General features: G+C 38.0%; 1 protein-coding gene across 1 annotated transcript in view; it reads right to left on the bottom strand.

The window, feature by feature from the left end:
- LOC150090864 (proclotting enzyme-like) overlaps window positions 1-21,891 on the bottom strand; it is a 68,786-nt gene that overhangs the window by 10,492 nt on the left and 36,403 nt on the right. Inside the window, exons 4-7 of the mRNA XM_090373282.1 lie at window positions 19,464-19,540; window positions 13,136-13,251; window positions 7,513-7,790; window positions 5,786-5,931 (exon numbers count right to left, since the gene is read on the bottom strand). Of these exons, the coding sequence (XP_090229408.1) occupies window positions 5,786-5,931; window positions 7,513-7,790; window positions 13,136-13,251; window positions 19,464-19,540 (617 nt within the window). The remainder of the gene's footprint in view (window positions 1-5,785; window positions 5,932-7,512; window positions 7,791-13,135; window positions 13,252-19,463; window positions 19,541-21,891) is intronic.

Below are 21,891 nucleotides of genomic sequence, written 5' to 3'. Positions count from 1 at the left end.
TCTTCCGCGGACCCCAATTTGGGAAATGCTGTTCTAGTACAAGCAGTCGGAAACAATTCTCGTAAGCTGATAACTCTAGGTAGGTTATCCTCACTGCTGAAAATTTGTTCATCTCTCTCTCTCTCTCTCCCTCCCCTCTGGTTTCAATAAAGCATTTAGCTTGCTCTTTTTAAATTTTACGCCAACGTTTGGCACGTCTAGCATAACTCATCAATAAAACTCTTCACACATCCATATACTGAAGCCATTACTTCTTGATATATTGAAGAATGCATTGTGTTAATTCATTAGCCCAATAGTTAACTCTTCCACTTCGGAAGGTGATCACAGTAGCAGACTAAATTACATAATTCTTACTAGGCAATTCTGCTCCACTGCCTATGTCCTGGAGAGTCTAAAACAAGAGGAGGAGATTTTGTTCTTTTATTCATTGAGTGAGAATTTTAGTGCTGCATGAGACTACAATGGTGCACAAGTTCCATTTAAAAATGTTCTTATAAATGCCATGGTAGCACAAATGGTGTAACAGTAGATGTTTGTAGTGTTGGTTCTGTTGGTTTCATTATTAATACCTATCAGAAACTAATGTGAAAGGAGAAAGAATTGATGTGCAATGGTTCTTGGTTGGGGAATTTGCATGTGCAGAGGGAGAGTTCAAAAATAACAAATTACCTCAAGTCATTCCTGAAATTTTAAAAATTCCTCATTAACATTTCTAAATATGATGAAATATTCGACTAGGTGGAAAAAAAAATCAGTTCAGATCTCTTTCTGGCGAAACTTTGGAATTGCTCTTTCCAGCAGAGCCATTTTTATTTAAAAAAAAAAAAAAAACACTTTGGCTCAGCATTTATTAAAAAGGTAAAGTGTACAACAATAACTTCTTTCAAGAAATCTTAATCAGTTGGTAGTTACTAACAAACAATTCAAACAGAAATCCATAGACAGAATAATCCTGAATGCACTAATGTTTGAAATACTGTACTGAGTAAAAAAAAAAAAAAAAACTGATGTGGCTGCATCTCAATGTAAAATATGTATGCTGTCAGTGAAACTTAAAAGTTCAAAAGGCAGTCTGGGTTTTAAAAAAGTCTTTCCACCTGCTTTGAAAGGTTGCAGTTACGTAACCGCTGCATTTCAAATTTAAAAAAAAAAAATCATATTTAAAACTTTGGTAATCAACGTATTCAAGCCCGTATTTAATTAAGAACGTCTGACAGAATATGCCTTGTAAAACGCAACTGCCCTGTAAAACAAGTCTGCGAAAATTTGATCTTTTGTATTACGAGCTCCAATTGTAGTTCCTACCTAGGGGGCTGGTACTACTTTTGAATGCTGCTAAATAGATTTTTTTTTTTTATTCCGTAAAAATTATTAATTTTTTAACCCTTTTGGTTCAGATTATTAGTGAAGTTATTATTTGTGTTTATGTGATAAAGTAAGTGAAAATATTTATTTGTTTTGGAAATTGTTTAAAAAATGAGTGCGTCAAGTAGTGGGACCAACTGACGATGTTACCAACAGCAAACTCAAAATGGGAAGCATTCAAGGAACTAATCTTGGAGGCTACCAGGCTTTACATACCAACTAAGAAATATTGTTCAAGGTTTAGGCCTAAATGGTTGTCAGATGAACTAATGAGACATGTGGCAGAGAAGAAAGATGCATGGGATACATACAAATTAATGGGTGACATGGAAGCCTATGATAGATATAAGTTGGTCTGTAACCAAGTCACAAAGGAGATTAGGCAGGCAAAGGCAGACTACGAAAAATCCTTGGCAAAGGATGCAAAGAAAAACAGAAAAGAGTTCTTTACATATTTAAACTCAAGAAGGAAAGGGATGAATCAGATTGGTCCACTGGATATTGATGGTTCAACAGTTGAGGATCCTGCTCAGGTGGCTAACAATCTAAACGAGTATTTTGCATCTACATTCACGCATGAGGAGTTATTCAGGAAGGAGAATGATCTAGGTAAAGTAAACATTGGCAGGGAGCTGGATGATTTTGTAATAACTGAGAGGAAAGTGGAGGAGAGATTGTTGAGGATAAACATAAAAAAGGCACCTGGGGTGGATGGGATCTATCCAGTTATATTAAAGGAGGCAGCAAAGGAATTAAGCAAACCCCTAGCCATAATTATGAGAGCTTCTTTGGACTCAGGGGAGGTACCCATAGACTGGAGATGTGCAAATGTAACCCCAATTCACAAAGGAGGATCAAAGGCTGACACAAGTAATTATAGACCTGTTAGTTTAACTTCTGTTCCGGGTAAATTAATGGAGGCACTGGTTAAAGAAGCACTGCAGGATCATCTAGACAAGAATTCAGTTATAGCTCAGACGCAGCATGGTTTTGTTAAGGGCAGGTCTTGCCTGACCAATTTGATTGGATACTATGATGTAGTCACAAAAGAACTGGATGCAGGGAATAACTTTGATATTATATATTTGGATCTTAGAAAGGCTTTTGATACTGTTGCACATGGAAGACTGCTGCACAAATTGGAGCAGTGTGGCATTGGAGGCAAATTGCTGCTATGGATAAGGGGATGGTTGAGTGGCAGAAGACAGAGAGTGGTAATCAATGGACACTGCTCAACGTGGACTAATGTTATTAGTGGAGTCCCTCAGGGTTCAGTGTTGGGTCCGTTGTTGTTTTCGGTGTTTATGAATGATATTGATGATGGGATATCAAGTTTAATGTCCAAGTTTGCAGATGATACAAAGGTTGGCAGGGTTGTTAAGGACACTACTGACGCTATGCTGCTGCAACAGGATCTGGAAAGGTTGAACAGATGGGCTGAGAGGTGGCAAATGAAGTTTAACATTGACAAATGTAAAGTACTACATATGGGAAACAGTAACCCCAGAGCAACGTATCAACTCTGCGGTACTATACTGACAGTGGTGGAGAATGAAAAGGACCTGGGGGTAATTGTGCAGGCAGATATGAAGTTCTCTGAGCAGTGCAGACGAGCTGCAAGAGTAGCTCATGGTGTCTTGTCAATGATATACAGGAATTTTTCTAGCAGGGATAAGGAGGTGATTATTCCCTTGTATAAGGCAATGGTTAGGCCACATCTTGAGTACTGTATACAGGTCTGGAGGCCTCATTTCAAGAAGGATGTAGAGCTGCTGGAACGGGTACAGAGAAGGGCAACAAGATTAGTGAATGGAACAAAGGGTTACTCTTACGAAGAAAGGCTTAAGTTTTGCAAATTACAGAGTCTGGAGACTAGGCACCGGCGAGGTGATCTGATAGAGGTGTATAAGGCTTTGAATGGGTTGAGCATGCTCAATGCCAATGGGATTCTTCATCTTGCTGAGAATAATCACCTCAGAGGGCATAAATTCAAATTGAGGAAGGACGGATGTCGGATAGATGTGCGGAAATTTGCCTTTGGCCAGCGGGTGGTTGGTTGGTGGAACCGACTTCCATCACTTGTTGTTGAAGTTGATAGCCTAAACAAATTTAAAGCTCAACTGGACAGGTATTTCGAACGAACGGAGGGGTGAAATGGGAGTGGTGTGTGTTTTTTTTTTTTTTTTTTTTTTTTTGGCTGATGCTGAATAAGCTTGCTTTCTTGCATCATATGCCTCTACTAATGCTAAATGCTAATGCTAAAGTTAATAGGTAATTCTGCCACCATTGTTCATTGAATTGGTATAAGAATGATATAAATGCTATTTGCTATTCTTTTGCTTAATTCCTAGTAGTATAATTAACATTAGAAGTGTTTTTATTAAGTTTGTAAACTATAAATTTGCAATAATACAAACATGATTTTATAATGTAAATGTATCACATAGTAAATAATGTACAGAGGTTTCAAAATGGCACGGAACAAATGTATAGCTAAAAATAAGAAAGAAAAAAGCTCTTGTAAACATGTTTCATACGGCTCCATTTCTGTGATATTAATCATAAATTATAAAACATAAAAAGAAACCCGTAACCTCAAAAAGGAAAACATCTAATATAAGCAGTTCAAATCGACTTTGTTCAATGCAGTATTCAGCGCGATAAATCCACGATTCGCTGGCATGTCTTATCGTTTCGGGACTATTGTTAATGGTTTCGCCAGCTTCCAGAAGGCGGTTTTTCTTGCGTCTCTGCGCTGGTAGCACAGTGGTTAAAATCTCTGTCATCCCCAGACCGGCTGGTAAAGGCCCGCTTTCGTGGCCTTTACCGAATGGGCTCTTTTCCCACCGCCTGGTTGAGTTGGTCTGTCTCAGGCGTGGGCAACAAGGTTTCCCGGCAGAAACTTTTTTGTCTAGCAGTTGAATAGAGAACACGCGCAATTTGTGGACATACTACACATGAGCAGATGAGAGCGTTCTAGGGTGGCTTTAATTAAAAAAAAAATAATAATAATAAGTTCGTCTTGCTTGGTAATACGCGTAGAATAAGTCATGTGATTCCACACGCTGCACATGCCCTAAAGGTTTGAGGTTGGATAACCCGTTGGCCATTTCGACCAACCACCGTTTATTGTATCCAATATTTAAAAGGACAAAATCATCGCGGGAAACGTGGACTGATGCACCTTCGGGAATAAACTATATCCTCTGCCGATTTTCGAGGTGTCTTCCTAATATCAGTTATCTTCCACAGGAAATGTAAGTATCCCATTTCTGAAAGTCTTCCTGGTAAAAAAATAAAACGATATTCTTAAGAAATTAAGTACTTCAACCTGCGTAGAGTGTAACTGTCTTTAATTTCTTAAATAACTACAGATTATTCTCTACATTTCGTGGTACTGCACTTCCTGTACCACTTCTTTAGTTACTCTAGAAGAAGAACAGGTAAATGTTAGTAAATAAATGCTAGTGAATAAATCTTGTTTACATATAAACTTTCCTACTTAATATATCCATAGGTAATAGACATGAATAGTGCCATAGATTAATAGATAATTTTTATAGCTCTACGAAGGTTGAAGAGCTTCATTTCTCACTATTCTTCAGTTCGAGTTACCTGCGCACCATGCCACTAAAACAACCAATAAGAAAACATGAGAGACCCAATAAGAGTGTCCCCAAGCGTACCACGCGAAAACATTAAAGGAATTAGTCTGTTGACAATGAATGCTGACAATAGTGTGTGAATTTTCTTCGGCTCAGGTATGAGTTTCGAGAAGTAAAAATTCATATTTCTTGTAAAATATGATTCATATGAAACCAGAACATGGGGGAAACTGAGATTCGTGTATAAATTGCAAAATGAACCACTGGTAAAAGTTTCTGCGTGTATTCATATCTTGTAGCAAACAATTCGTGAAATGAATTCGATTGCTGTTCATGTGATATCATCTATATGCTTTCAGATGAAATAGTTACGCGACCTGACAACCTTCTATTCATTTATGGTACTCGAAGTATTTACTCTTCAACATTCGCAGTTCGTCTGAATCTCCCTCTTCAGCGATCTTGGAAATGACTTTTGAGACTTAATGTTCATCGGAATTTCTTTTCTTATTTTTAGCTGTAGAATATGCTCCTACTTTTATCCTGTGTAATTTGAAACATTCTGTATAAGAGAATTAGCATATGCTTTTATCGTTTTATTAGACTTATCTCCGTTTTTAACCTTACGGTTAAAAAAGGAGACAAGCCTAAAAGTAAAAGGAGGCAACTTGATATGGTAGCATATTTATAATAGTTTTTAAGTGCTAAAAATTGGTTAAGCAAATTTCTACTTAAGTTTCTCTTCGTTTTGTTTTACGGAGCATATACTTATCTCTAAGGAAAAATATTGGTAGTGTAAAACTTTCTTATACCTGACAAGAATCTCTGCTTCCGTCATCCACTCCAGCACACATATACACTTCTGTAATTGGCACTACACTTTGGTAAGCTCTTGTGCAATCTTCTTGTTCCCAGATTCTTATCTGTGCTTCCATTAATATCTGGCTAGATGGTCCATCTAAAAAAGAAATATCGGAAATATCGTAAGAGTTCAAACATAGTGATAAATAAGTTGAACGTATTTTGTGTATGCGAGAAAAAGAAAATTAAAATGTGGGAAGATTTGACTATTAAAATTATTTAAGAACTGTAAGGTGTTAGTTAAAAGATTAACTATTTATCATTTTTTGAAGAATTCTCGTGGAAAGAACGATTTGTTATATAAGCAGAGGCAATACAGTCTTGGGAGAATAGTGTGAACATAATCAAAATTTTTATTTGAAATGGGATGGGATTAAATTTATATACTGTAATTCCATTGGATGAAAACGCTATGCTGAGTTACTGCATTACCTACTAAGTGATTATAGCATGTATTGCAGTGAATTGTCTGTAGCTTATTTGTAAGAGCATCTTAATTAATCAATAATCTTTTCTATTAATTGATAATTTGTTTGTTATTTTTCTATTATTGTTCATGAAACATGGCTATAACACCGCAGAAAAGGGCAAATGTTATTGCACTGTATGAGCATACTAGCATGACTCACTGGGAGTTCAGGAGTTGTAAATAAACTGATCAAACTAAAAGAAGCCGCAGATAAACTGAACAGAAAGAGGGTCCTTTCACCCACAAGGAAAGACAAATGTGGTTGGAAACGAAAGACGACCAAAAGAGTTGATTGTAGTTTTGATACCTAAAAGAAAATCAGTCCTAAGAAAAATGTTCTCCAAAAATAAATTTCAGATATAAATATCAATATTGATCCCTAATTAAAACGTCGTAGGCTCTCTGAGACTCGTCTAAAAGTAGTACGGCTACTAAAAAAGCAGCTGTTAACCAGAGAAAGGAAAATAAAGACTAACTTGGACTAAGATATATAGTATAAGGATTAGACTAAGAACGAGAGGGAAAAAGGTGAAATTATTGGTTTGTTTATTGGTGAAAGTCACTTTGAGGTCCTAGGATAAAAAATGCCAATGTGGTCCTAGAAACATCGTCAATGCATTTCCAACGAACAGTAAAATATTCAGAGTAATGTTTTGGAGTTATTTTCGTATTATGGGCGAGACCCGCTTATTCCATTAGAAGGCATGTTGAATAGTGAGAAATAGTGTTATTTTACGATATAAAATATTTCCTGAACTGGAAAATCCCAGTCCAGCCGGCACTAGCATGTTTCAGCAAGAACGTGCCGTACTCTCAAATTAGTAAATAAATTCATGGAAGAAAACAATATTGTCGCTCTTGTGATTAGCCTTGGAATTCTTCTGATATAAACTCATCGAAAATTTGTGACCAGGTTTTAAGGCAATGCTGTGAAAACTAGACTGTACAAGAAGTGACGATGTGTTCCATTATCAGAATATGTTTCACGACAATGAATTCAAAAACATCATTTAAACATTTAATTATTTTAACGTCAAAACACGTTATTGGTATGCAAAAGAGCGGCCACAGTTTGTAATGTTCTGTAAATGAATATTATTATATCCACAGTTCGTGTAATATTCCCAATTTTTGCACACGGCGGTAAATTTAAATATAAATTGATTAGTAAGTAAACTGAATTAAATTTACCCTTAGTTTGTGACTTACTAAATGCTGTTGTTCCCCATCCTGCAATGAACGCTGAAAGACCTGCCAACCCTCCTCCTCTCACGTTTCCGTAGGGCAAACAAACTGGACTGATCGTGCCGGTAAACTGAACTTCTCTGTTTAACCGCAAAATAGCAATATCATTTCTGTAAGTTCTTGATTCAAAATTTTCATGCATGGTTACTAACTCCACACCAATATCGATTGGTTGAGCCCCATCATCATCCCTGTTCAAGTCATGTTCGCCGAGACGAATGGTTAGTGATGTACTTTGCAACCTAAATAAAAAAATAATAATAATAAAAAGTAATATTTTAGTTATGTAACTTAACGTTGCTAGAAATTAGTTTCATTGCACTGGCTGTCCAAGAATAAACATTTTCGCTAGTAAATTAAATCATTAATTATTGACATATACCTAAGATTATTAGGACTCTTACAGAAAAGATAACGATTTCTCGATGAAATATTAGTACAGTATATGGCCTTTAATAAGTAATACATCACTTGATCCTTTCACAGGCAATACAATAGTAGTAATAGTTGAGGCATGTGATGCATGGAAGCAAGCTTATGTAGCATCAGCCAAAAAAAAAAACACAACCTTTTCACACATCCATTTCCTCTAAATGTTTGTCCCAGTTCCTCCTTGAATTTATTTAAGCTATCAACTTCCACAACAGATGGAAGTTTGTTCCATCAATCAACTACCCGCTGGCTAAGGGCAAATTTACACACATCTATTCAATAACTGTCTTTCCTCAATTTGAATTTATGCCCCCTCAGGTTCGTAATCGGAGCAAGAGAAAGAATACTATCAGAATTGAGCCTGCTCAACCCATTCAAGGCCTTATACACCTCAATCTGATTAGGCACCTAGTCTACAGACGCTCCAATTTGCAGAACTGAAGCCTTTCTTGGTAAGACTATTCCTTCGTTTCCATCACCAATCTTGTTGCCCTTCTCTGTACTCGCTCAAGCAACTCTACATCCTTCCTAAAATGAGGCCTTCAGACCTGTACGCAGTACTCAAGGCGTGGCCTGACCGTTCATTGCCTTATACAAAGGAATAATCACCTCCTTTTCCCTACTATTCTGTAGCAAAATTCCTGTATATCATTGACAATATCTCATGACCTGCTCTGGCAGTCTATCTGCACTGCTCTGAAAATTTGATCTCTGACTGCACAACTACTCCCAGGTCTTTTTCATTTTCTACCACCCTACGTGTAGTACCACACAGTTGGTACGTTTCTCTGGGGTTACTTCTACACATATGCAGTACTTTGCATTTGTCAAGGTTAAACTTCAGTTCTCAGCCCATCTGCCCAAATTTTGTAGATCCTGTTGCAGTAGCGCACTGCCATTACTGTCATTAACAACCCTGCCCACCTTTGTATCGTCTGCAAACTTCGACATTAAGCCTGATGATATACCTTCATCAATATCATTGATAAATATACAAAACAACTGTGGGCCCAACACCGAACCCTGGTGGACTACACTAATAACATTAGTCCACGAAGGGCAGCGTCCATTGATTACAACTATGTCTTCTCCCACTTAACCACCCTTTTAGCCATTGTAGCAGCTTTTCTTAATACCATAGTGCCCCAATTTGTACAGTAGTCTTTCAAGTGCAACAGTGTCAAAAACTTTCCTGAAATCCAAGTATATGATATCAAAATTATTTTTTGCATGCAGTTCCTTTGCAACCACATCATAATATCCAATACCAATTTGTCAGACAAGACTTTCGCTTAACAAACCAATGCTGTATCTGAATTATACTGCAGCCTTGTCTAGATGATCCTGCAATGCATCTTTAACCAATGATTACGATCGCTATTTTTCTACACGACGTGTAAAAGTTAGAATCCATTAAGACGGCAATTTTTTATGATCTTTCTTTCAGACTGTGTACGAGTTGGTTTCGGGTTGCTTTTCTCCTTCGAAACTCTGGTTTTTCTTCTACCAAAACAGGCATATCAGCCATTGAATACACGCTGCTTGCAGAAACAGTACACGAACGTGTCACAGAAAGATAGAAAGAAAAAACAGTATCTAGTGTTTGTGGAACATTTATGATACATGTTGGCCTTTATGAATTATTTTCAGGTAATTTCAGTTTATCTCATAGAGTTCTGTTGGACTGTCGTCTGAGCTCTACTTGATAACTCCACGAATGTTACATTATTCTCCCCAAAGTAGGCCTACACTCATCGAGCTTTGTGAAAATGGCATTGTCCCTTTTGAAAAACGTTCCTGCGCCATAAAATCGCCTCAGCGTTGGACGAATGGTGTTATTTATCAGAGACTTAGCGGTATCTTCCTTCTGCGTTGTCGCACACCATTGCATAGCAGAAGCAAGCATCGGCCAACCTGATGTAGTCTTTTTAACGTTTTTCGGGATTACGCTACACGAAGTATTTCCATCTAATGCGAATAGTGTAATCGAGATTCATATCTTCAGAGAACTCTTTTCCACTGCTCCAGATGCCAGATATTCTGAGCATGACACATTTGGGATGGAACCGGCTTGGAGATAAGTTGAATATTTCGTAAAATTGTTTTTCGTACGAGAGCAATCACAGCTAGGTAATATGTGAAAGAGCATAATCGTGTCTGAAAACAGGACAGTTAAGCATGCCAAATTCCTAGATCTCTTTATTGATGATTTTCCATAACAAAATAAGGTAATGGGTACCCCTGTTGCTGCATGTTTATATCGCTTGGCTAGACAAGGCTTCAAAAAAAAAAAAAAAAAAAAAAAAAATCAATGATAAAGGATCAATTATATTTAATTTCCGTCATCCATGGAGATATGCATATTTCCGTACACGAAATCTCAAATTATGGGTATTGAGTTCTCTGACCAGACAGATGTACACTTCGTTTTCCCTAAAAAAATATGCAATAAAACCACATTGTTCCATATTGGCTTTTCGTACATATTATGTACATTTCAGACACCTCTAGCAAGCACTAGTGTGCAACTGATAACATACCTGGGAGTAATTGTGCAGTCAGATATGAAGTTTTCTGAGCAATGTAGACAGGCTGCTAGGGCAGGTCATGGGGTTTTGTCAATGATATATAGGAATTTTGCTAGCAGGGAAAAGGAGGTGATTGTCCCTCTGTATAAGGCAATGGTCAGGCCACGCCTTGAGTACTGCGTACAGGTCTGGAGGCCTCATTTTAGGAAGGATGTAGATTTGCTTGAGCGTGTACAGAGAAGAGCAACACGATTGGTGAGGGGAATGAAGGGATCCTCTTACCAAGAGAGGCTTAAGTTCTGCAAATTGCAGTGGCTGGAGACTAGGCACCTGCGCGGTGATCTGATTGAGGTCTATAAGGCCTTGAATGGGTTGAGCACGCTGAATTCTGATGGGATCCTCCCACTTGTTCAGAATACGAACCTACGGGGACATAAGTTCAAATTAAGAAAGGATAGATGTAGAATAGATGTGCGGAAATTTGCCTTTAGCCAGCGGGTGGTTAATTGCTGGAACAAACTTCCATCTGTCGTTGTGGAAGTTGATAGGTTAAATAAATTTAAGGAGGAACTGGACAGGCAATTGGAGGGTATGGTGTGATTTTTTTTTTTTTTTTTTTTTTTTTGGCTGATGCTGCATAAGCTCCTACACTGCTTTCTTGCATCAAGTGCCACTACTACTACTACTACTATACTCCAATTTACAGATAAGAAAGGGTTGAAATCTCTAATTATAGAGATACACTATAATTAGAGAACAATGAAATCAGGGATTCATGACGCTTGACCAGTATTTCTTCTGCATATTGCCTCACAAATTTATTGACGGCTGTCCATGAACCTTAAAATCATACTGCCGAATAATATTGGACATACATTTTTAAATGAATATATACACTGGTGATCAAAAATTAAGGAATAAACAGCGAATAAATTTTTAAATATAAAGAGAAGTAAAACCAAATATACATAATTTATGAAACACAACATTCTGTGTGATCCTGTAAACAAAATTTGCACTACCCTAAAACTGGGATGTCTGATTCAAAATTATTCGCGGATCATGCTATTGAGCATACGACACACCGATGTAGCGTAATTGAATGAAATATGTTATACAGTTTCACGTATATTTCATTAGTATGCGCCTCCGTAGCCGAGTGGTCATCAGGAGTGGGAGTGCAGTAGTACACCCTCTTTGAGTATCCCGGGGTTCAAGCCCCTGACTGCTGAATACGGTCGATCTGCCAACCCGCACTGCGCCAGCGTAGCAAATTATGGTCCATTTCCCTCAGCATGAATTGTTGAGGAGGCTTCCATCCTGCAGTGGGTTGATAATGGCTGCACCACTTTACCTTTTTTTTTTTTTTCATTAGTATCACCATTTATCATTATAATTCAGCTATTAAACGAAATAAATCGTATTACAAAAAATAGGAACTATATATATATATATATATATATATATATATATATATATATATATATATATATAATAATATTAAGAATAATAGAAAATTATTATTAGAAAAAGTGAATCAATCCAATAATAATACCATCAGGGACCTAAGGAAACGCAAAAAAAAAAAAAATATAAAAAAAATATATTATCGCTTTTTACCGTCAATTTAGATGACTTCAGCTGGGGCCAACCACCCAGACTGAGGGCAAAAAACGATAAGAGGTTCTCTGTTTAATATATGCTAAGTAATTTAAATCTAAACCAAATATAAACCAGTATAGGCCAAATATAAATATAAATCGAATGTAAATAAAAAGTTAAGAAATTTTAGAATTATTAGAATCAAATGTAAGAAATATAAAAGTAAGCATATATTAATCATCGTTGACCCGACAGAGAACGTAATTTAATGATTAAAATAAGATTAAATATATAATACATACCACATATTCACCGTATCTAGGACATAATGCAATAGTCGTCAAAATAATATGTGGTGCACCCTATGTGATGGATACGGTAAAAATAAATATAAATAAATAATTAAATTTAACGCAAAGAGAAACATGCAGATAGTAAGAAGAAAAAGATAGTAAGAAGATAGTAATCATCACAGAAACAGAGAACCTCTTATCGTTTTTTTCCCTCAGTCTGGGTGGTTGGCTCCAGTTGTGAAGTCATCTAAATTGACGGTAAAAAGCGATAATTTTTTTTTTTTTTTTTTTGCGTTTTCTTAGGTCCCTGATGGTATTATTATTGGATTGATTCACTTTTTCTAATAATAATTTTCTATTATCCTTAATATTTTAATATTTTATAGACATTATGGGTGTATTGCATGATTGCTTGCAACTGCATTAACCCATAAATATTAGTTACAGTTAGTCATTTTAACTTTTTTATCACTATTACAAATATATATATATATATATATATATATATTACTGCTTTTTCTTGAATACCTACTCTGTGCATTAATAGTGCTTTTGTAGTAAATAGGAGTTTCTCTTGATATTAGCATATTCTTACACAATTCCCCAAAAGAATAGAATTGAATAACCTCGGAAATTAATTTAATTTAGTTATTTATTCATTCGATCGAATCTAGCCAGAGAGTGAAATCGTAACCGAGATATAAACTTATAATGAAATATCAAGATACTTACAATTGGCCTCTGTCTCCCACTACGCAATGAGCTGCAGTTATAACATGCCGGTTTGTTATTAAAGTTGCCCCACAATCTGGGACATTTCGTCTGCCTCTTCTAACGTAAAGTACAGCCTAGAAACAAAAAGGAAAATACTTGAGAGATAGAGAGACTGTAGTTCTTGATGGTTCACTATAAAATTGGATATGATAGTTCCGAATATGAACTTAATTTTTGTTTAACATCAGTAGTTTTCCAAAAATAAAATAAAAGTAAATATCTAATAATACTGTGAAGTCATCAAGTTTATTTATAATGTATATATCTTGTATACAGAATAGAGCATTAATTGCTACAAGTGAAGAAGCTCAGGTTAATCAAAAAAAAAAAAAAAAATCGCTAAAATGTATATTTGAATGTCCTCGTCTTTTTTTGCTTTATATTCATTCCGAAACAAGAACCAGATATAGTCGCCCATCAATGGCCTCATCCCTCCTTCCTTGACACCTCTTCTCCATTGACTATATATCCTGGTGGAAACTTTCTTTTCAATGAGAGCCCAGATGATCTGGTCTAAAAAATTCCAGGTAAGAGTGCAAGTGATGGAGCTTAATTGACGTTCTGCATCCCATTTTTCGTAATGTTCTGTAAAATTGTCAACTAGTTCTATCAGTCATTGCAGTCGTAATATTACCAGTAAAGCCCTTCAGTATAAGGCGAAACGACTGCCAGGGATTTTTCAGTATCTGTCATTTTGTCTTCCAGTTCTCGTGCAGCCAATGTCTGCTTAACTTGTAGACCTATAAATAGGCCACCTTTCACTTTTTCATCAGATCATTTTGGAAATATTAATTGCATAAGCATGAAGCTGCCACTCTGATCCAGTACTGTAACAAATTGTTTGACCAGTCCATGCTTGGTGTGGAACAATGGAATCAAGACTGTTTTGTATTTTGGAACCAAAGTGTTGTTTACTATATTGTATGCACCAGGCTGCAACTCAATTCTCGTGGACTATTTTCTTCTCCTGTATTACTTATCTTATCTTCTGTCCTCTTCCAGAGGCAGAAAAATCAAAAAACCCAGAAGGAACCATAGCATCTTAAATTTCCCCCCCCCACACACACACCCCTTTTATACTGGTTATGCTTGATCTATAACACATGCTTCACATTTCCGTAGCCCTTCTTAAATATGAACAGGGCGTACAACATCATTCCTTGGGTGCATTCCTATTTTAGTGAATTCCCATTTTGAAGCAACGCAGCCTTCAAATTTTTATTTGAACTGGCTCTGAAAAGACTCCACTTATGTCACTTAATTGTACTGTAAAAACGTACATAAGTGATGTCTTTCAGTTAGGATCCAATAGATTTCATTCTTTTAAACCAGATACCAGGAGTTTTATATTGGATTTAGATAGTCCTAAGTTCCTCACTAAGTCATTTAATTCTGCTGACCAAACATAATAGAACGAGTCTGGCGAAAACACACATACCTTCGTTTGCCAGCTATAGCAAACTGCAGAAAAAAAAATTATTATACGAATACTACAAGCTCGTATACTGAATATCACAGTATTTGTATGCACTTATGTATAAGTATAGTGTCGCAAGGACAAAACCTTCACTTGCTGCCCTGCCAAAATATTTACACTAAAGGAAACGTCAATGACACAAGAAATGGTTCAAGATCGAGTGACTGCTAAATGCGTTGATATTCTTGTATCCTTTCTGTCTTATAAACTCCTGTGATTATGTGGTCGTGCCGGAATATAAACAAATGTATTTATTAATTAAAATATAAACGAACTTTTGTTTTGTTACATATTGGTATCATTCGTTTTGGACTGTCATTTGTAAACAACGCGGATAAGAAATGGATTGTTGTAGCTAAGGTTAAACTGCAAAATATCCTCTGTTGGTGATTAAAAAGAAGATATACACTGTGCTGCCACTTTATTAGGGACACCCCTGCTGTGCACACAAATCGTTTGTCCCAAAACGTTGCAAGTCACATGACCACAGTTGTGGATATAAATGCAGCAGAACAACCTTTCTAGTATCAGTTAAGCGTACAAACCGTAGCAATAATGGGGAAAAGGAGTGATCTAACGGACTTCGAACGTCGCATGGTAGTAGGTACAAAACGTGCTGGACAAAGCATAGGCGCCTCCGTAGCCAGGTGGGAAGGAGCACCAGTGCGTAGCACACGCTTCTTGATTAGACCGGGGTTCGAGCCCGTCACCACCAAATACGGAGCATGCGGAAAGGTCAGGGAATGACCACCGCACCGGAGCAATATGGCCTTAGTTGCTAATGCTCCTAAAAACCAAATAACAACAACAGCTGGACAAAGCATCTCTGAAACGGCAGTTCTCCTGAACTTTTCACGCACCACAGTTTCAAGAGTGTATCGAGAATGGTGCAACGAGCAGAAAACATCCTCTCAACGGCACTACTGTGGAAGAAAACCGCTTGTTGATGAGAGGGAGATCAGAAGAGGATGGCTAGAATTGTGCAAGCGAACAGAAAGGCCACAATGTCACACATCACGTCAGAATACAACCTTGGTGCGCAGCACAAAATATCGCAACGGGGCACTAGTCGCACTTCGTCGCGAATGTGCTACAACAGCCGACGGCCACATCGCGTACCTTTGTTATCACTGAAGAACAAGAGAACACGCCTCCTATGGGCACAGCAACACCAGTACTGGACTATCGAGGATTGGAAAACAGTTGCTTGGTCTGACGAGTCGACGTTCCTTGTGCATCATGTTGATGGAAGGCTCAGAATTTGGCGAAAACAACGTGAATCCATGGACCCGCCATGTCTGACGACTACTGTGCAAGGTGGTGGGGGCAGTGTTATGGTGTGGGGAATGTTTTTTTGGCACACGTTGGGTCCATTGATACCCATAGATTCACGTCTGAATGCTACATCGTACCTAAACATCGTTGCTGACCAAGTGCATCCGTTCATGTTGACAATTTATCCTCAGTCAGATGGTTACTTCCAGCGCTGGTGCACAAAGCCCGAATCACTATGAGATGGTTCCAGTGGCCCGCTCAGTCCACGGATCTCAATCCTGTGGAACATCTTTGGGATGAGCTGGAAAGGGCTGTTCGCTGCAGGCCTACACCTCCGTCGAATCTCAAGGAACTGCGTGACACACACATGTCTGCATGGTACTCCATTCCTGCACAGCGTTTTCAGCATCTTGTTCAATCCATGCCTAGACGAATTCAGGCTCTTTTGAAGGCTAAAGGAGGCTCAACACGCTACTAGGTTAGTGTACCTAATAAAGTGGCAGCACAGTGTATATACAGGGTGTCTCAAAAATATTGGTACAAACGTTTAGGGGAGGTAGGTAACATCTAAAGGAATGTGAATCGCATAGGAACCCATAACCGGAAACGGCACCGTAAGTCGGTACACGGCGCTGTTCATCAGTTCGCGAGAGGGAAAATTTCTGGCTTACTCATTCAAGCAGTAGTCGCCGCACGAAGAGCATGCATCGATATACGAACTGTGAGCTGGCAGACATGCACCTAGTGTATGGATTAGCAGAGGGCAATGGACGAGCCGCTCAACGAATTTATGGAGAACGCTTCCCAGACAGACATGTACTGGACCACCGTTTGTTTGCGCGTGTGCTCAAAATGTGTGCGATTATGGGTCATTTAGAGGTAACAGGAGTAGTGCGGGCAGACCACGTTCGACGCGAACTCCCGCCATGGAAGAAAGTGTGCTGAATAGCCGTCCAGAATAATCCTAATACTTATTTCCAGCACACGTCCCGTTGCCTCTGCCTTAGGAGTTCGTTGCAGTGTACAGCGTGTCTGGCACGACGATTCCTTACACCTCTTTCATCTCCAAAGGGTTCCGTTACTGCTCCCCCCAAGATCATCCCGCACGTGTGGCTTTTGCGCAGTGGTTTCTCAAAGAAAGTGTTCAACAAGACTTGAATTTTTTAGCCTATGTTTTGTTCACGGATGAGGCTTATTCAATCAGCACAATGCTGATGTGTGGGGTCAGACAACCCACACGGTGTGTATCCCCATGCGGCACAACATCGCTTCGCAATATATGTGTGGGCAGGTATGGTCGGTGACTGCTTAGTTGGCCCATACCTGTTACCATCCCGCAGGAACTCCGCTAAATATATGATCTTTCTTGAACAAGTTCTACCAGGGTTACTTGACGATGTTCCAGCAAATGTGAGACGCAACATTTGGTTTCAACATGACGGGGCGCCTGCCCAATATGGAAGGTGTGTTCGTGACCATTTGAACAGGCGTTTTGGGCGTCGATGGATTGGCCGTGGTGGACCCGTTGCCTGGCCCCCACGCTCACCTGATTTATCGAGCCTTGATTTCTTTCTGTGGGGGGGGCCTCAAATCTATCGAGTATGAATCGCCTGTGGAGACGGAAATGGATATCGTGGCGAGACTCGTCTGCGCTGCTGCTACTGTCAAAGAAACTCCAGGTGTGTTCGACCGTGTCCGCCACCAATCCATGCTGCGTCGGTGTCACGCATGCATCGCGTCTCATGGTGGAACCTTCGAGTATCTGTTGTAACATCATGAAATGCATCCATCTCGTACTCCATTGTTAATATTATGTCAAATAAATGTTTGCCACTAATTAACGTCTTGTGTCATTTCTGCTTCGTGTGCCTCTGCTACTACTTTCCCCTGACGTTTCCGGTTATGGGTTCCTATGCGATTCGCATTCCTTTAGATGTTACCTACCTCCCCTAAACGTTTGTACCAATATTTTTGAGACACCCTGTATATATAGCAGCAGCGATACAAGAAAAACCAACTTGGAATTGTTTTTTGTATAAACTTTTGTCGAATTTTATTATCGGAGGGTGGGAGAACTGTTTTTTTTTTCATCAAACCTTTGTTTTTGATAAAAGTATAGTACGAAGAGAGCTTAATTTGAAGAAAAAGACATTGCTTTCTTCCCAACCATATGTAGTTGAACACCTTTTAATAAGCGGAATTAATGATCTGAGAATCAAGCAAATTGCTTATGGTGTTTGCCGTTCTCCTCCAATTTCCCTGTTCCATTTTAACTTAAGACTACTGTGTATTTTTGAATTTACTTTTGTTTTACTTCCATTCGTAGAGAATTTTAGCTCTTGGTTGTCACTCTTTATCTGAAATTATGTCGTATTATAGCTTTCACAGGAAGTTTCTTCTCAATGTATATCCTACCTTTCCAAATTATGTTTCACTTTTCTTCAGGGAAAAATGCTATAACTAATCATCTTCATTATATTCTGTTCCGGCTGTAGTAATATTTCAAGAAGACAGGAGCATGTAACTTCAGGACAAGTGAAGGAGACCCACCGGCAACAACATCGAAAGACGATCGACCAACGGATCAGAAAATTGTCTTTTCCCCAACTGGCATTGGTGCGCTCATCGGTCGCAGGTCATATTGTATCTGGATATACGGTGTCTCGCAAACTTAAGAAAAAAGTTGGCCTGTGTTTTGAAATCTGTGATTTGCGTTCGTGTAACCCAATCCCTCAAACGAGCCTGTCTATCGTGAAATACGGAGTCAAGTTCCTTTCTCGGATAAGTAGAAATACAGCCTGAATAGTGATTTTCGATGGTATTACATCTGAAGAGAACATGGTGCCAATATTAGTTCTCCAACATGGAAAAATGGCAGTTTTTGTGGTGGGATAATGGTGTGGAGCGGTATCTCCATTAATGGTCCAAGGTCCCTCCATGTTTTCGAGTGCTGAACCATGTCTACTCTTCAATATATAGATGAGGTGAGGAACAGCTTGGTCCTCAGTTCCATATTATGGGCGATACGCACTTCTCCATTAGGGTTTAGTTGATTGACGAATTTATGAAAAGGGAAAATGTCAAGAGAATGGAATGGTCTGCCAGATCCCTAGACCCAAACCGTATTGAAATTGGTCAAGATGCTTTGGAGGGGGGTGACTTGTTAGTCGTTACTACACTTTCACAAACGAATCTGCTCTCAGTGAGGAATGGAATTTAACGCCTATTGACTTTTTGAATGCCATGTTAGTATAAGAGATTCGAGTGAGAGTTTAAAATAAGTTTGAGAAAGGGGTAAGGATGGAACTTTATTAATCCTTTACTTATGAAATTTGTATCGTTTCATTATTTGATGATACCATTTCGTGACATGAGTTAATTCATTGGTTTCTGATTAGATGCGGCTTCCGCTTAAACTACATGAATGTTATTGGCACATTCACCTTCCAAAATTCAACACAGTTGTGAAGATTTTTCTTTTCTGAAAATTAATGAAGTGTATTTTTAATATAGAAGATCTTGCCAGTCACTTACCATCCATGGCCAGCCGTTTAAGGGTGCTTCTACCCCTCCTATAATTCGAGTATGAGTAGCATTGGAGAGTCCACAGTCTGGAACAGAATACACTATATTAAATGAAAATATATATTAAGTGAATACGAATATTTTTAAGTAAAAGAAACGCTTCATGTGCAAAGTTTCATATATAATTTGTGTGTCACGAATATAAATACACTATCCTCCAATATGTATTGGGTCACCTCGCCACCGGGAAATAATAGTTAATTCCAGATCTCAAGTGAAAGACAAATGGCAGTGCCAGTTAAAAAAAGGATATTAAAGGGATGCACATTCAGATGAGAGATTGGGAGGAGTAAGTAACCTAGGTTGCTTCACAAGATGGGAAAGCAGACTTTCCCCCTCTCTTCAGATCCTTTTTCATAACCACAGACGAAGAAGAAATATCATACAATCTAAGAAATGAAGCCAACCTGAAGATTCCGCTTTTCAGAAAAGCCATAGGTCAGAAAGGTATAAAATACAGAGGTGCTAAAACCTGGAACAAACTTCCTACAAAAATCAAAAATGTCACTTCGCTAAATCAATTCAAGAAACTATTAATCGAACACATCACCAGGGAATGTATGATTCAAATTACCTTCCACTCAACTCCTGGATTTTAAAAACACCAACATGGAAATAATGTACGAATGTTAAAGGAAGCAGTTAGCAAATAGTTTGTAAATTTCTGTGCATGTACTCATCATTTTTCTTTTCTCTCCTCATTTAATTGTAAAAACGTTCACAATTATATATTATAAGTAGTGATGCTTTTCGAAGTCTTCTGTAAAGAAATGTACAAAACACTCCAATTTATTTATGTCTTTCCTGTTGAACATTACCTGTACAATTTCAATACTGTACATTTTTCAATTGTATATTTATATATTCATCATTTTTTAAGGCAACGCCCCATAAAAAGCCATTGGCTTATGTGTTCTCCCTCCCTTTTTGCTGTTATCTCCCACAAAAGTGTAACATAAAATAGGGATAAATAAATTATTATTATTATTATTATTATTATTATTATTATTAATGAAAGTTAGACGAGCAAGTCTAGAGTCAATATTAATTGAGGAAATTGCAAAGGCATTTTTAATGAGCTCTCTCGAGAGACAGTTGAACAGATAGATTAAGTGTATGACCAGATTCAAATTATTATTTTAGCAGCACCAGGCCTTGTCGTTTGTATACGTTTTCGTGTATTTGTCTGTAGAAATGTTTTCATGGAACGATCTGCATTCTGTGCTGCCGGAATTAGTCACGGGGGAATCCTACTCCGTGCACCTGAAATCAACCCAGATTGATGAGCAGTTCGGAGATTCCTCTAGTCATCAACTGGAATCGAACTACTGTACAGCTTTTCTGGAACGAGGCGATGTATCTTGCCTACTAGTCTGATTGTAAAACTAACAATCAGGAAAAACACTTCATAAATTAGTTTTCATAGTCGTGCAGCTGCTCTTAAGCCGAAGTCGTCTCCAGCAGTGCCTGTCACCGCATATCCCTGTGCAGAAAACGAAAGCATTGGACATTTCGGCAGAACGTCATGTCCAAGCAACGGTTTCACACAGATTGTATTGCACCAACAATGAAGTTCGGTGGTGGTAGGCTTTGGTATGGTTTCGATTTGTTTTCCTGATTGCAATCGATGAAACAGTGAATACAGCTGCTTATGACATTCTGGAAAATTGTGCCTTGCCTGCATTGTGGAAATTCTTTTCAGAAAAGCATTTGTATCAGCATGAGAATCTTTGATGTCGCTTAGCACGGTCAGTACAACAGTGATTTGAGGATAATGTCGTTAACCTGCGATTTCATCTTAGATCTAAATCCAGTTGAACACCTTTTGAGATGTTTTGAAACAATCGGTCCAAATTCAAGAAGAAAACTAGTCGTAGCCTTTCGAGAGGAAAGGGGAAGATTCCAGTCTTAACACACCAAAAAAGTTGTATAATGTGTCCCCCCAGAATATTACTGATGTGATTAAAAATGGAGATTATACTCGATACAGTATTAAAATTTTCTTCTTTCTTTTTTTTTTTTCTAACCAGATTTTTTTTTTTTTTTTCATTACTAGGTTCCCAATACATGTTGTCGGTAGAGTATTTATTATTAATTCAGAATATGTTTCGACAGTGTGAATGTAAAGCCGAATTGAGAATTATGAAATACTTCACGTAGACTTTAAAGTAAAACGCCAGATAAGACAATATGGCGATTAATACCATTCTGTAGGATCATATTGGCAAGGGCACGGTGATAGGAAGTACGAAGTGCTGCTGTGCGCAAATGTATTATTAAAATCAGTTTATTATTAATGACAACCCTGTATATGAGAGCGACGTTGGGGAGGGTGGGAACAAAATTACCTTTTGGATTCAAATTTCTGCCGGAAATA

The sequence above is a fragment of the Mastigoproctus giganteus genome, chromosome 1, assembly GCF_048544385.1.
Source record: "Mastigoproctus giganteus isolate SK-2022 chromosome 1, ASM4854438v1, whole genome shotgun sequence".
Taxonomy (NCBI): Eukaryota; Metazoa; Arthropoda; class Arachnida; order Uropygi; family Thelyphonidae; genus Mastigoproctus; species Mastigoproctus giganteus.
Note: the sequence above shows the minus strand (reverse complement) of the source record. Positions and strands in the feature narration are given on the sequence as shown.